General features: G+C 39.5%; 1 protein-coding gene across 1 annotated transcript; it reads right to left on the bottom strand.

Annotated features, from left to right (window-relative positions):
* Nucleotides 1–1,445: 1,445 nt before the first annotated feature.
* Nucleotides 1,446–14,857, bottom strand: LOC113118673 (myelin-associated glycoprotein-like). Its single transcript, XM_026288029.1, has 8 exons — nt 14,659–14,857; nt 14,474–14,538; nt 13,905–14,264; nt 5,130–5,438; nt 4,790–5,047; nt 4,449–4,533; nt 4,348–4,369; nt 1,446–2,664 (listed from the first exon to the last, which is right to left on the bottom strand). The coding sequence occupies exons 1-8, from the start codon at nt 14,673–14,675 to the stop codon at nt 2,509–2,511; spliced, it is 1,272 nt and encodes a 423-aa protein (XP_026143814.1). The 5' UTR covers nt 14,676–14,857; the 3' UTR covers nt 1,446–2,508.
* Between the last annotated feature and the right edge of the window lie 1,419 nt (nt 14,858–16,276).

The following is a 16,276-nucleotide window of genomic DNA, read 5'->3' as shown; positions in this document are numbered from 1 at the left end:
CTTCTCTTCAACAGGTGGCATCTTCTCATAACCATTCTCATGCATCCCATCGATGTTGGCATAGCTATTTATGCTGGAATCTGTGGATGTGGGATGAGAATGGATTTTATTTTTTATTAAAAAAAAATTCAGCTGGAGTGCAGCAAAATGTGGTTATCTGACATCTGTCAAAAAACTGCAGACATACCCACACTATACATTTCTTATATAAACAAAGGAAATTATTAATCGGGAGAAATTTCATGTCAGATCCTTTCCATGTTCTCACCACGGCGCAATGCACAGCATACATTCAGCTCCCTCGGCTCAGGAGCAAAACACACTCCGCCCAATCGCTAGATTAAACGTTGCATGCAAAAAATTTGTAAGTGAGATAGAGGCTAAAGCCGAAAGTTTGGTTTAAGCTGGAAGTGCCTGGTCTCCCAGCCTGACCAGCTAAGACCAGCCATCCAGCTTAGGCTGGTTTTCTTAAGTTCTTTTATTCTATTTTATTTAATAAAAATGTTTATCAGGGGTTTTGAAGCATTTAAAATGTCACACGCTGGTGATGCCTGTAGACTAAATTTCTGAAAACAAAACCAGGGACATTTTTTAATTGGTAAATGATTGTGATCATTTACCAATTAAAAAACAGGGACAATATATTTCTCTATGTTTTATTTTTTTAATTGTTGTGGTTTCCATATATTAATATCATAATGAATAATTACAATGATGTTTGAGGATCAGATGTACCCCAGTTTATTAATATTCAAAATTGACCAAAAATCACACTTTGAAAAATAAATAGTAAATATTGCAATTAGTAAACAGACTTTACCAAAAAAGCATTAAAAATAGCAATATATTTAATGAAAATAAAATAAATACACAATAAAAAGAACAATTATTAATTAAAACTGTATTTTACATTTTCATGGACTGAGTATAAAGTAATTACAAACTTTCAAGTTATGTTTATGCTTTTGGAAATAGATCTTGATTTTCCCTAATCAGGTTTATTGCTTTGCATTTTAGGCCCATTTTGACCACATAATTTATAACTTCAAACCGCTGCTTCTTCTATCCATAATGTTGTCTTCTACGGTGAAAAATATGTAACATAAATTTTGTCTTGATTACGATGTGCAAAACCTGCTTTTAAATGTTACTCAAATCAAAAGAGAAAGCAGAGCAATCATTTGATTTCATGCTTATTGATGGCACCTGGTGGCAGAGGCTGGTACTGCACGATGACGCTAGCCTTCCTTTTGTCCTCTCGTGATGCCTCTTGGGAGAATTTTTTTTTTTTGAAGACTTAAAAAACCTTTTTGAAGAGACAAAATGCCAATCGTAGCCCTTACACAGAAAATGTATTTCCTAATCAATATATTAAATAATTTAACGGTATATATTGAAAATATACAGAATAAAATAATGTTAATATAAAAATATGTAGCAATATATTTACTTATATATCATATTGTATTTAATTTTATATCCAGCAAGAAACTTCATAACATGTAGATATAAATGGGATAAGAGATGGTACAGTGTGTGTATAAATATACTTGGGAAGTAGTGGCCTATTGGTTAGAGAGTTTGACTCCTAAGGTTGTGGGTTCGAGCCACAGGCTGGCAATAACATGACTGAGGTACCCTTGAGCAAGGCACTGCTCCCCAGGTGCCGCAGCATGTCTGCCCACTGCTTTGGGTGTGTGTTGTACATTACATTACATTATACATATTTCATAGATAGCTAAGATAGCACAAGCACACCTGCATGTACTTGATACTATCACTGTGCTGAAGAGTTCAAATTCATCACTTTAAATTGAATTGATTACAAAATAGATTAAGGATGATAAAACATTTTAAGTTAATGTACACAGCATATATGTGAAACCAGAGAGAGAGGAAGAGAAAGGGAGAGAGCAGAGCCCCAGCGAAGAGAGATCGCCAGACAAGAAAATAAACTGTTACAATCTTCTTTTATCCGTTCCATGTGACTAAAACCCAAAAGTGGACATGAAACTGACTGATCAGCATAGCAAAGCTTTAACCGGTGTGACAATTAACAGACCCCCCGATGTCACATGTTGGCTTACCGTCCTAGATCAAATCAACAATCAACACTTCTGTGCATTTAGAAATTCTAAATGATTCTTTTGTTACAGAAGATTGGTTTGAGACAGGAAAGCAGAAGTTTTTGATCATTTCCAATCTTACACTGTACTATAGTACTTACAGTATTAATGCATTATGAATGCAAAAAGTACCCATTTTTTAATTATCTGAAGGGAATTGTCTCACATAAAAATAAAAAAATAGAGAAAAATGTAGTTGTTGTTGTACAGGTAGTATTGGAGAATTTCCATTCTTTGTAAAGAGAGAGGAAGTGGCAAGAATATGGTTCTGAACATCATACTTTTTGGGAAGTGTACATATGTTAAAACTGATTAAAATGATCAAGACTAATTGTTCATTGGTAATGCACAAACGGGTGTTTAAAACATGCTAATTTTCACTTCAATAGTTTGCGTAGATGCTTTCATCGGGGAGATCCTGTTTGAATGTGTATACAGGGTTAATGATGCAGGTATTCTCAGGCTTTGACTGAAGCTGCTGGCTTTTCACTGCAATTGCAGACACATTGGCATAAATGTCCTGATCTTGGCTTGTTACCTGAAATGCATTGATTAATGAGCTGTGAACTTACTCTTCTCTTACTTATCTCACAACAGGCACAATACAAACAGAAATGAAACCCTTTTTTTTATCAAATAATCTGAATAATATATACAGGTGCATCTCAATAAATTAGAATGTCATGGAAAAGTTCATTTCAGTAATACAACTCAAACTGTGAAACTGATGTATTAAATTCAATGCACACAGACTGAAGTAGTTTAAATCTCTGGTTCATTTAATTGTGATGATTCTGGTTCACATTTAACAAAAACCCACCAATTCACTCTCAACAAAGACAATAAAAAACATTTTTAGTAAATTGTTGGCCTTCTGGAAAGTATGTTAATGTACTATACATGTACTCGATACTGGGTAGGGGCTCCTTTTGCTTAAATTACTGCCTCAATTCGGCGTGGCATGGAGATGATCAGTTTGTGGCACTGCTGAGGTGGTGTGGAAGCCCAGGTTTCTCTGACAGTGACCTTCAGCTCATCTGCATTGTTTGGTCTCTTGTTTCTCATCCTCCTCTTGACAATAGCCCAAAGATTCTCTCTGGGGTTCAGGTCTGGTGAGTTTTCTGGCCAGTCAAGCACACCAACACCATGGTCATTCAACCAACTTTTGGTGCTTTGTGGCAATGTGGGCAGGTGCCAAATCCTGGTGGAAAATGAAATCAGCATCTTCAAAAACCTGGTCAGCTGAAGGAAGCATGAAGTCCTTCAACATTTCTTGGTAAACGGGTGCAGTGACTTTGGTTTTCAAAAAACACAATGGACCAACACCAGCAGATGACATGGCACCCCAAATCATCACAGACTGTGGAAACATAACACTGGACTTCAAGCTACTTGGGCTATGAGCTTCTCCACCCTTCCACCTGACCCTTGGTTTCCAAATGAAATACAAATCTTGCTCTCATCTGAAAAGAGGATTTTGGACCACTGGGCAACAGTCCAGTTCTTCTTCTCCTTAGCCCAGGTAAGACACCTCTGACATTGTCTGTGGTTCAGGAGTGGCTTAACAAGAGGAATACCACAACTGTAGCCAAATTCCTTTACACATCTGTATGCCTTGACTACATTCTCAGTCTATTCCTTGTTAAGTTCACTCAAATTCTTGAATACATTTTCCTTGACAATCCTCACAAGGCTGCAGTTCTTTCTGTTCGTTGTGCATCTTTTTCTTTCACAGGTTCCCTTCCACTCAACTTTCTGTTAACATGCTTGGATACAGCACTCTGTGAACAGCCAGTTTCTTTGGCAATGAATGTTTGTGGCTTACCCTCCTTGTGAAGGGTGTCAATGATTGTCTTCTGGTCAGATCAGGAGTCTTCCCCATGATTGTATAGCCTAATGAACCAAACTGAGACCATTTTGAAGCCTCAGGAAACCTTTGCTGGTGTTTTCAGTTGATTGGCGTGTCACCACATTCTAATTTGTTGACTTTTTTTTTTTTTAATGTGAGCCAGAATCATGACAATTAAAAGAACAAAAGACTTAAACTACTTCAATATGTGTACATTGAATTTATTTAATACATAAATTTCACAATTTGAGTTGAATTACTGAAATAAATGAACTTTTCCACAACATTCTTATTTATTGACATGCAACTGTACACACACACACACACACACACACATTTCATGAAAATAATATGGCAGAAAAACATACTTACACTTTTGATTGGTTCTTTATACCTGCATAAACCAAGACAAGAAAACTTTATCTCAAATAATGTATAAAATATTTAAATTAAAAAATGTAGCAAGATCCTACCTTCTGTAAAACATAATAATAAGAAGTGCAAATATAAGCAACAATAAAAAGGCCAAAAGTGAGAGGAAAGCAGTGAAGGTTATGCCTGCAAAAACAAAGACACAGCATTAAAAGTTGTTACTGTTACTGTTAAAAAGTTTATAAAATGTAACTTAAATATTGAGGAATGGGTCATAATGAATGTAATCAACAACAACAAAAACCTAAAAGATTCAAATTTGGTGTGAACAAGAAACAAACTGTTAAGAAATCTAAACTTGTTGAAAAAGTGTTCTAATTTGAGACATGGGCCAAAGTGAAGTGTAACTGATGAAACTCTTCAGTCTCAAGCTCAGACACACCTGGGACAGTGATCTGCTGGTTTGTGGAGTTCATTGCACCGTATCGATTATGTGCCTCACAAATGTATTCCCCAGTGTTATTTTGTGCCACAGTGAAGGAAAACACATGTGAGACGTTCAGTTCTTCTTCTACACCTGCTCTCTTCAGGAACCACCTGTGGATCGCAGGAGGGTTGGCATTACTTTGACAGGTGAGGGTCACATTATTACCAAGCCAGACCGAGCCTGAGACAGAGATCCATGTTTTCTTTGGTGGATCTGTGGGCAAAAAATGAAAGAGAGTGTGTAATTTCAAACAAAACAAAAAAAAGCTACAAACTTTGTTGGGTTAAAATCTCACACTCCACACTGAGGATGACGGTCTTGTGGCTGAGCAGGGGTCTGTCATCTCTGTGTAGAGGATGAATGGAAACACAGTTCACTTTCAGCTCATGATGGTGGAACGACGGGATGAATTTCAAGATGGCAGAAACATTCCGAGTCCCATCAGCGTTCATCTGTGTCCTCTGTGTTACATCACCACCTAATGCAGGAGCCCAGTTTACATTTGGAGGCTGACTGGGGCAGGGAGCTGGAGCAGTGCAGGTCAGATTCACCTCCTCACCCTCCCTGAGCACCGGCACAGTTACATCCGGCTCAGCCAAGGAATCTATTTGAGAGGAGAATGTAATGGTATTAATTCATAGAAATATTATTTCCAAGCTTGACGTTGACTAGTTGCTGGTCCTAATCAAAGCTAAATCTGTTAAAATAGCTAGAATAAAATGGCTTAAAAAGTGAAAAGTTCAAGCTTATATGGGTCATTATACGAAAACATGCCATTTTGTGTCCCTCATAAGAAAAGCTCTGTAAATCCTAATAATTAACTTTCCATAATACGTCTCATAATATAAGAATAAATACATTTCTGTTTCTTTTGTTTTTAAAGGATTTTAATCACATTTTTGTGCAAAGCATCTTGCAGAAATGTTGAAAATGGCCTGTCCCTCAGTATGATTTTTCTACTTTTACTTGCTATCGAGGTCAAAAAAGCAAACTGTTCTAAAAAAAAAACATATACATAAAAAGAACAAAAAAAACCATATACTTGTATAAAGCCTTAAGTGTCAGTTCAGTAGTCATGAATGTATTTTATTCTTAATGTGTCAAGAAAAAAATAATAATAATTTAGTCGGGTCACTAGGGTCTCATCAACCCTGTTACTTTTTATGAAAACACCTCTTTAAAGATAATGGACTGTTCCAAAAGTTGCATCAGGTCCAGGAAGTGACATCATATGCCTTTCATGAAGTTGATGGTAGAAGACAAGTAAGTGTTCTCTTCTTTTAATGAATTTTCTTTGAGTTTATGTTATGTCTGTAAGACAGGGACACGCTCATTGTGTCAGCCCTGTTACCAGAAAAGCATACGATAAAAAGTTATTTGTACATATTTAAAAATATACATATATAACAACATTTAAGCCTCTCATTAAGGCACGTAATATGGTGTCATTACCTATTGCTCATGGTTAGTAATGGCCGCCAATAACCTTTTTCGTCAACCCTTGTCAATCCTGTTACCGCCTGGAATGGTAACAGGGTTGATGCAAGTATGTTTTTGTGTGTCTTACCCATGTTGTATACCCAAGAAGGGTTGAATCAAGGGCAACTGGACTTGGTACCTCCATATTTGAAGATATTTCCTCTCATCCAAGGGGTTTCTTCAGTTCTAAATGACTGATGTGGAGTGCCAGGTATTTAACCTCTGTGGGGTTGTCACCCCTGAGCCAACCCTTCTTGGATAACTATGACCTGGATGACTGAGCATTTGAACACAGGTGCATTGGGTTTTATAAATGTGCTTTATAAACCAAAAGTCATTATTATTTTTATTATGAGAAGTCAATAAATTAACAAGGTTGCTGTTTTATGTATTTTTATTTGATTTTGTTAGGATGCCTCTTTCTGCAGCTGAGAAACAGCGCAGATACAGACAACATAGAGATGCTGATCCTGAGAGAAGAGAAGCATATTTAGGAAAATAGAGGGCAAAATGGAGAAAGGACAGTGACACGGGAAAAAGCAGTCAGTTAGTGAACTAAATGACAGAGAAAGGAGAGCCAAGCGGCGGAACTAGAGAGCAGCACAAGTGAAAAGCAGAACAACCAAAACAGCAAGTGCAGCAATCATAGATCAGTGCATGATGCCACCTCTAAATCCAGAACCAGGTGTAGAGCCAGCACCAGGTCCCTCAAGGTTAGAGATAGAGTAAATAGCCCTAACCTTTTGTTCAATGTTTAAACAAAAGATCCTTTGCCTGTGCCTCAATAAAAAAGTATTTACTGTTATTTCAGCATCTTGTCCTGGTTTGCCGTAACAGAAGACCAGACCAAGACCGATCGGCACAAGCATGAGCCTCACAGACCCCTTCCAGGACCTGGTTGACGCTTTGCATCGCACCTTCACCACTCCTCCGGCATCCCCATCACCTGCGAGCACTTCCGCTGACAACACCACCACTTCCTCACCAGCTGTGCATGACATTCCCATGGCCAAGCCGGCGTCCTTCTCTGGTTCGGCGGAGGATTGCAGCGGATTCCTGCTCCAATGCTCACTGGTCCTGGAGATGCAACCGCACTTGTACCCCGCTGAACAATCGAAAGTGGCCTTTCTGATGTCTCCCCAGAACCAGCTAGCGAGTCAATGATCATCGACTCATACCGACTCACTGCTGCTGAACAGCAAAAACAGCTGGCCCAGAATCTCTGCCTTTACTGTGCATCTCTAGGGCATATCAACTCTGTATGCCCCGTCCGTCCTCCTTGTCGCATGGTGAGTGCCATTCTCCCTTCGAAGTATCAAATTAAACCACTCACCACTATATTGATACTTACTGCCGCTGACAAATCTCTTCCAGTTTCCGCCCTCCTCGATTCTGGGTCAACCGGCAACTTCATCTCCGGCGACCTGTGCTGTCAGCTCAAAGTCATTACCACGGCAATGCCGTCAGCCTACCAGGTCCATAAAATAACAGGTAAACCACTGAGTCGAAGATGTATTCGTCACAGTGTTGGTCCAATAACCCTCCAAACCAGGCTACTTCATAAGGAGGAGATCCATCTGCTGGTTCTGAAGGAATCCACTACTGACGTCATCCTAGGGCGCCCGTGGTTGGAGCAGCATAACCCAGTCAGCTCGCGGAAGACGGGCAAAGTCCTGGAGTTGGGCGAATCCTGTTTCCAGGACTGTATTACTGGATTCCCTGTTCCAGCCAAATTCTCCCCATAACCTACCCGTCTGTACCACATCCATCGAGAGCCCTGTAGAAAAGCAATCCATTACCATTTCAACCTGTTACGCCCCCTTCAGTGATGTATTCTGCCCCAAACGGGCCTCCAAGCTGGCTCCACACCGGCCATGGGATTATGCCATCGATCTGCATCCGGGTGTGTCAGTGCCTAAAGGAAGGATCTACACCCTTTCCATCCCAGAAGAGATGGCCATGGAGGACTACATCAAGGAGGCTCTGGTGCAAGGCTACATCCGTCCATCTACCTCCCCTGCTGCCTCAAGCCTTTTCTTCGTGGACAAGAAGGATGGAGGCTTGCGGCCCTGCATTGATTACCATGCCCTCAACAACATCACTGTAAAATTCTGCTATACTCTTCCTCTCGTCCCAGCTGCCCTGGAACATCTACGTGGTGCCACTGCATTTGCCGAGTTGGACCTCCGCAGCACTTACAACCTCATCAGGATACGTGAGGGGGACGAGTGGAAGATAGCTTTTTTCACCCCTACTGGATACTATGAATACCTGGTGATGCCGTATGGACTAGTCAATGCCCCCTCCGTATTCCAGGATTTCATTCATGAGCTGCTCCGGGACTCATTCCACAAGTTCGTCCTCGTCTACATTGATGACATCCTCATTTACTCGCGGAGCTTAGCGGAACATCATTGCAACGTTGCGGTGGTTCTGCAATGCCTGAGGGCCTTCCACCTATACCTCAAGGCCAAGAAATGCTCCTTCCATCAGCCCAGTGCAGTTCCTTGGGTAAACAATGACAGCAGGGGCATCCGGATGGACAAGGGGAAGGTGGGCACTGTCAGGAACTGGCCCACTCCTACCACCATCAAAGAACTCCAACGATTCCTCGGCTTTGCTAATTTCTACCGGTGTTTCATCCAGAACTACAGCTCCATCACCAACCCACTCACCAGTCTCCTCTGTAATAAGCCCAAGTCTCTGTCCTGGACCCCTGCTGCCACGGAGGCCTTCAACTCTCTCAAAGAGGCTTTCACGCACAGAACTCCCTACGACAGCCTACCACCGGACACACTCCAATCCAGTGCGTGCTTGGCTACCAACCACCGCTCTTCCCTTGGTCAGGAGAGCCCTCGGACGTCCCATCAATTGACTACTGATTCCGAGAGGGCGAGAGGGTCTGGGACGTGGCCCACCACCAACTGCAACGGGCCCTACTTAGGGGCAGGATGACAGCCGACCTTCGCCGCTCTGACGCTCCTGCATACCAACCTGGACAAAAGATCTGGCTGTCAACCCGTGACATCCGCCTGCGCCTACCATGCCACAAGCTAAGTCCCAGGTTCATTGGCCCGTTCACCATCACCGAGCAGATCAATCCCGTCACCTTCAAACTCCACCCGTCACCTGAGTACCGATACTGTAACAGACATGCCAAGTTCCATCAACTGCTTGTGCCTCAATTAAAACGTGTTTACTGTTATTTCAGCATCCTGTCCTGGTTTGCCGTAACATATGCAGCGTTGTGGCATATGCCATAGCTGTGCATGAGGGGTTTTTCACAGCTCTAGACTTATTTGTTCATCAATGACGTCATCAGCAACTAGCTGACTTCGACTCGACTTTAATCACATAAAAGTCCACTTTAAAAAATCAGTAGTCGTTCAACCCCTAATATTGATATTCTCTAAACTGTAAGAGCAGTTGTGACAGATGTTTAATAGTAACTTTATTGCATGTTTGCATTAAAACCTAAATGAAAGGTTTTAATTATTGTTTAAGTTGTACTGGTCAAAATGACTAGAAATTTTAAGAAAGTTTTTTTTTTTTTGTATTATTACAATATTATATGTTTTTTATCCCATGGTGAGAACAAGCTTCTATACTTTTTAGATACAGATTCAGCAGTAGTTAAAAATATAGTGGACAGTAGTGATGATTGCAACACATTGCATTTCAGTTTCTCAGAGGCAGTTTGCATTGGAAAGCCAAAATTTGAATATCCTGATCTACATCTTCCAGCTACTCACCCAAACTACTGTAACTTGTTAACATATTGTAACATAATAAATGAACAATTAACTCTTGAATAGACAAAATCAAATGCTGCAACTGACCCCATAACAGTTAATGCTTGTGACAATTATTAAAATATAATTAAAATCATTCTTAAATATAATTTAGCATTTTTGTGTTGTTCAAAGACAGGGTCTTCAATAAGTGAAACTGGCTGTATAAAAACAAAGTATACTAAATAATAATAATAATAAATAATTGGTGACGTATTAGAATACATTTGAACTAGAAAATATTAACTGAATCAAAACCAAGACACTAAAATGTAATAATAGCCTATGACTGTTAACTTTTGTAAAAGTTTACTAAACTAAGGCCAGCTGCATAAACATAGCCACTGTGAACCAATATTGTAATCAGTCTTATTTTTCAGATACAAATTAGACAATTATGAAACTGACTTTATAAGTGTGTGTGTGTGTGCCGGTGTGCATGACGCATGTATGCGTGTGTGAAAAAGAGAAGCCGTGAGATAAAGAAATAAGTCAATTTCTGACTGATTGTTTAGTGTAGCCTTTGACACTGTAGACCATGAAGTCCTTATTGTACAACTTGAACGGTTGATTTGTAGTATGTACAGTAGTACCTATGTAACCAATAGGAGCTTTCGGTTCCCCTGGGGGAATCTTCATCTTCGTCTGCCTCTCTTACATGTGGGATCCCTCATGGATACAGGCCAGTTTGCATGTTAACACAATCTCTTAATTTACATTTATATTTACATTTAGTCTTTTAGCAGATGCTTTAATCCAAAGCAACTTACAAATGAGGACAATGGAAGCAATCAAAATCAACAAAAGAGCAATGATAAACAAGAGCTATAACAAGACTCAGTTAGCTTAAATGCAGTACATGTAGCAAGGGCTTTTAAATAGTATAAATATATATATATATATATATATATATATATATATATATATATATATATAATAAATAAAAAGAAAACAGAATAGAAAAACAATAGAGCAAGCTAGGGTTATAGGTCTTTTTTTTGCTTTGGTAATAATAAATGAAAATAAAACAGAATACAAAAAGATTAGAAAGCTAGTGAATTTTCTTTTTTTTAAGAAAACAAGCAACAGACTTTGCTTCTTTGGGATGGCACAATCAAGCGATGTTCACTTGCAGAACGCATGCTTCTAAAGGGAACTTAAAAGGATGCTCCACCCCAAAATTCTAGACTGCCAAGTAAATAAAACTGTCAAGGTCCAAAAAATTATGAAAAGCTTAATCAGAATAGTTCATTTGCCATCAGTGGTTCAACCGTAACATTATGAAGTGGCCAGAATCCTACGTGAAGAAATCAAAAATAATGACTTTATTCAACAATTCGTCTTCTCTGTGTCTCTTTTCATCAGCAACATTTTGGAGAATATGAGCTGAACGCAGGCAGTGTACACTCTTCTGTGTAAGCCGCAAGGATCACAAACTGTAAACCTAAAGCCGCCCACTCTTTAATGACCAACAACTGGTCAACAACCTGAATTAGTTTTACTGCTGCTTTGAAAGATAATGGGGCAGTCCTGATACCCCTGTAACAACAGCCTTCAGCTTGAATATTTAACACCTCATTGGAGATATGCCGTGTGCCAGACTGCTTCAAGACCTCCACCTAAAAAATCAGGATGACAGGTCTTCATGACTACAGATCTGTCACCCTGACATCTAATGAAGTGCTTGGATCGCCTTGTGTTGTCCCGCATCAAATCCATCACAGACCTTCTCCTGGACCCCCTGCAGTTTGTCTACAGAGCCAACAGGTCTGTAGATGACGCAGTTAACATGGCCCTCCACTTTATCCTCCAGCACCTGGGCTCCTGAGGAACCTATGCCAGGATCCTGTTTGTGGACTTCAGCTCTGCGTTCAATACAATCATACCAGCTCTGCTACAGGACAAGCTCTGCCAGATGAATGTGCCTGATTGCACTTGTAGGTGGATCACAGACTTCCTGTCTGACAGGAAGCAGCATGTGAGAATAGGAAAACATGTTTCTGACCTCTGAACCATTAGTACTGGCTCCTGTCAAGGCTGTGTTCTTTCTCCTTCTCCTCTTCTCCCTGTACACCAACAGCTGTACCTCCAGTCACGAGTCTGTAAAACTACTGAAGTTTGTGGATGACACTACACTCAGTGGGCTCATCTCTGATGGGGAAACTGAGGACTCTGTCCACTTCCAGGACACAATCATCACCCAGGACCTCAAGTGAGAGTTCAACATCAGCTCTCGAATTAAAAAAAAAACACAGCAGAGGATGTACTTCCTGAGGCAGCTGAAGTTTAACCTGTTAAAGACAATGACAGTTTACTTCTACACTTTCTTCATTGAGTCCATTCTCAACACCTCCATCATCATCTGGTATGCTGCGGTCACTGCTAAGGAGAAATGACGACTACAACGTGTTACCGGTTTTGCTGAGAAAGTAATCAGATTTAACCTCCCATCTCTTCAGGACCTGTACACTTCCAGGACCCTGAAGCTGGTGGTTAAGATTGGGGCTGACACTTCTCACCCTGGACACAATCTTTTGAAGCACTCCCATCTGCCAGAAGACTGCGGTCCATCAGGACCAGGACCTCACAGCACAGGACCTCACGTTTCTTTCCATCCGCAACTGTCCTTATCAACAATCCCCATGACCCATCAGGGCTTCTTACTCACGCCCGTGGACATTACACTTCACATGAAAATAAATAAATACAAATAAACACCTTACAAACATACAAGTTGTTTCACACGTGTTACATTAACACACAACTCAGGCTGCTATATTCTCACACCTCAGACTGTAAGCATCTGCACTTTACATATTCTGCACAAATGTAGAGTTAAAGCTGCAGTGTGTAGATTTTCTCACTCACCCCTCCCTTTAGAGAAGTTAAAGTGGCTGACACAATTAAATATGTCATTGGTAAAGAAAGCAGAGAGCATTGAGATTTCTTTACAAATGTAAATTAAGGAATTATATTTACTTTATTCAATAAATCTATGTTATTGCTAATGTTAATGTACTTGTTCATCATTGTGTCAGTGTTTTATTCGCAAGAACAACAAAATGATGAAACGCGGTCTGTAAAGCCATTTGCCCGTTTAAGACTACTGTAAAAACATAGTGGTGACTTCAATGTAAGGGGACCCGCGGTGTTTGTAGATATAAATTGCTCAATCTAAGATAATAAAAACATAATGGCTCATTAAGTAAGGTCTTTATATACCTCAGAAAACAGTTATGTATATTATATTGCATTTCTGTAAATAGATATCGGTACAATATGGGAATACATTTGTACTCTAATGTAAAGATGGACCATGTAACATAGACTGAAGTGAATTCTGGAGGATAAAGAGCTGCTATTCTTATTTTGTTGAGAAATTTTACAGAAGATTGTTGATGCTTCTTCTTAGTGTTGTGTAATGAGTGATACAGTGTGCTTGCTGGCTGACGGCTTTGCTAGTCTTAAAGAATAATGATTTGACTGAAGAATGGGTGTTTTGGTAGTTTTAGTGCATTCTGAATGTGTAATTAACTGCTTAGCTAAAAGTTGTTTAGGAGAACTGTGAGAAATGTTTTAAAAAGTAAGTTAATATTGAGCAATGGGCCCTAGAGACTGTAAAAAAAAAAAAAAAAAAAAAAAAAAAACCTTGATCGAATTTTTGTAGACCTACTTGTATATCTAGCTTATCAATTGTGCCTTGTCATACCTCTTGACATTTTTCAAAGTTTTGAGGCCATGAACAACAATTGGTGCTGATAATGTCTTGGTTTATTATCCAAACATTTGCTCTGTCTTACCTGACACATTTATATTCACAGCTGTTGTTTCAGTCGTGTTGAAGGTGGTAGATTGAATCCTGAAGAAGTAGCGATCTGAATGCTGGCTGTTGAGGTTTCTCATGACAGAAGTGCAGTTCTTCTTTCGTAGGTCACCCAGCACCTTCACCACGGGTTCCTTCTGACGGTGAGCGTTGGTGAAATTAACTTTATCATAGAGATTCCACAGAGATCCTCGTCTCCATGTAACTGTCGAACTCTCAAGAATGTTTTCTCTCTCCTTTGAAATGTTGAATAGGCAGGGAATCAGAAGACAAGAGCCACTGGTGCTGTTCAGGGTTTTGGGGTACGATACTTTCAGAACTGACTGACACCAAGCAGCTGGAATACAAATGTGCTATAATTAGACTTAATAATAACTAAAAAAATATATAACACATTCACACACACACACACACACACACACACACACACACACACACACACACTCATATGAATTTACTGTATGTTTGTGTGTTTAAAATTAATATATAAAATTAACTTTCTGTTTGTCAAACTTTGATATGTAAACAAGAAATAAATTTACCAACCTGATAGAATAGAGCTGAATACAAGAAGATCTGCAGCAAACATTCTGAGAGTCATCAGAATTGAGCTGTGTTTTTAGAAACAAGTTTAAATGTACATGATATAAGCATAATTTGTTGTCTGTCCTGACAGTTGCAACAATTTACAATTAAATAATTTCTGATTCAAAACAAATGTAATGGTTTACCTCAAGAAGTTTTTCATGAGCAGCCCAGATACACCAAGAGTGACCTGTTGTTTCAGTTGAGGTGGAGTCACAGTGTCTCACCGGAAACTGTAGTTCAACTTCTGCCCATTACAACCAATACAGTTCACTTTTACAGCAACAGAACATTTTACGAAGAAGTGAAAGAAATTGAGGTCATTGTTAGATTGAGATTAGATTACATGTTGCAACAGTCCTGATATTCTGTGAAACTTCCCCTTTCGCAATACACAGAAAAAAAGGTCAAGTTTGGTATGACACAAAGGTCATAACCTAATAAATGAATAAAACATAAATAATAAATTAAACAGATTTTTTTTTTTTTTTTTTGAGGTTAATCCTTTTAAAGCTGTCCAGGAGTCTGAACAGCAAATCAGACAAAAGTGAGCAGCCTTTTCTTCATTGGTATAAAATTCTGCACAGGAAACAACAGTTCTTTTAACATGCTGAGGCAACAAACTTGAAAACAGGCAAAAACAGAGACAGTACACAAACTGCAGTTTCTCTCATAGCTACCACTAAACAACTAACACATTCACGAGTTCACACTAACATATAATATGGTAGAGCAATTAGTAGCATTTTGGCATGTTGTCCACAGGAAGGGCTCTTAGCTCAAGATAGAACCCAGAGAACCCAGAGATCCCCCCCCCCCCAATTATATATGTATACCCAAATTGTGCTTGTTAAGGTGATTAGCTGACAAGCTCCAGCTGGGCCAGACTGATTGATTATCTGATCGTGCTCCTCCTGAACCTTGTTAATAAAATATCATTTACTGAGTGAAATTTAGCAAAAAGAAGTGAAATTTAAAGAGGTCTTATAATGCTTTTTAAATTTTTTCTTTCTCTTTGGAGTGTTACAAGCTCTTGGTGCATAAAGATGATATGTAAAGTTGCAAAGACCAAAGTCTCAAATCCAAAGGGATATTCTTTAAAAGTATAGAATTGTCCACACCCCCTAAAACAAGCCCCCACACCTCTGCATCACAATGTGGGAAGATTTGCAAAACGCCCTCCAAATGTCCAGCAAAGAAAGAAGGCATAACTTTTATTCTTGCTGTTGCCTCCGGTACCTTTTCGTGGAGAAGCTGTGTGTTTCATTGTGAAAGTGAAACTACTTTGTTTGGCCTTCCAAATGAGAACAATATCCGTTTTGTCATGCCTAGAGCAGATCTGTGCTGGGCGCTGAGGAAATACATCAACTTCACACTGTGGACCACCCAGATCGGCCTTCACTGTGGATGAAGTGGAGTCCAGCCCGGTGTCATCACATGTGGTTGCCACAACCACTGGCCACTCCTTTATTCTTTTTTATTTATTTTTATATATCTGAGGAACAGACCATCTTTGAAGACCTCTTTATACTGTAGCTAAGGATGGAGATGTGACCAGATTTGTGGACTATGGACATTCACAAGACATCAAAACATTTACAATTGCAGGTGATAAGACAATATATAGGACTACAACTACCTCCCACTGAAGAGTTTGTTTAGGAGAGTCTTATTTTAATCAAGCATTTTCCATATTATAGGTCAGTGGAAGAGGTGTTTGTGGAGGGGAGTGGTCAGCAGCAAGGGAGACCTACTAAAGATCAG

The sequence above is a fragment of the Carassius auratus genome, chromosome 18 (genome assembly GCF_003368295.1).
Source record: "Carassius auratus strain Wakin chromosome 18, ASM336829v1, whole genome shotgun sequence".
NCBI classification, from domain to species: domain Eukaryota; kingdom Metazoa; phylum Chordata; class Actinopteri; order Cypriniformes; family Cyprinidae; genus Carassius; species Carassius auratus.
Note: the sequence above shows the minus strand (reverse complement) of the source record. Positions and strands in the feature narration are given on the sequence as shown.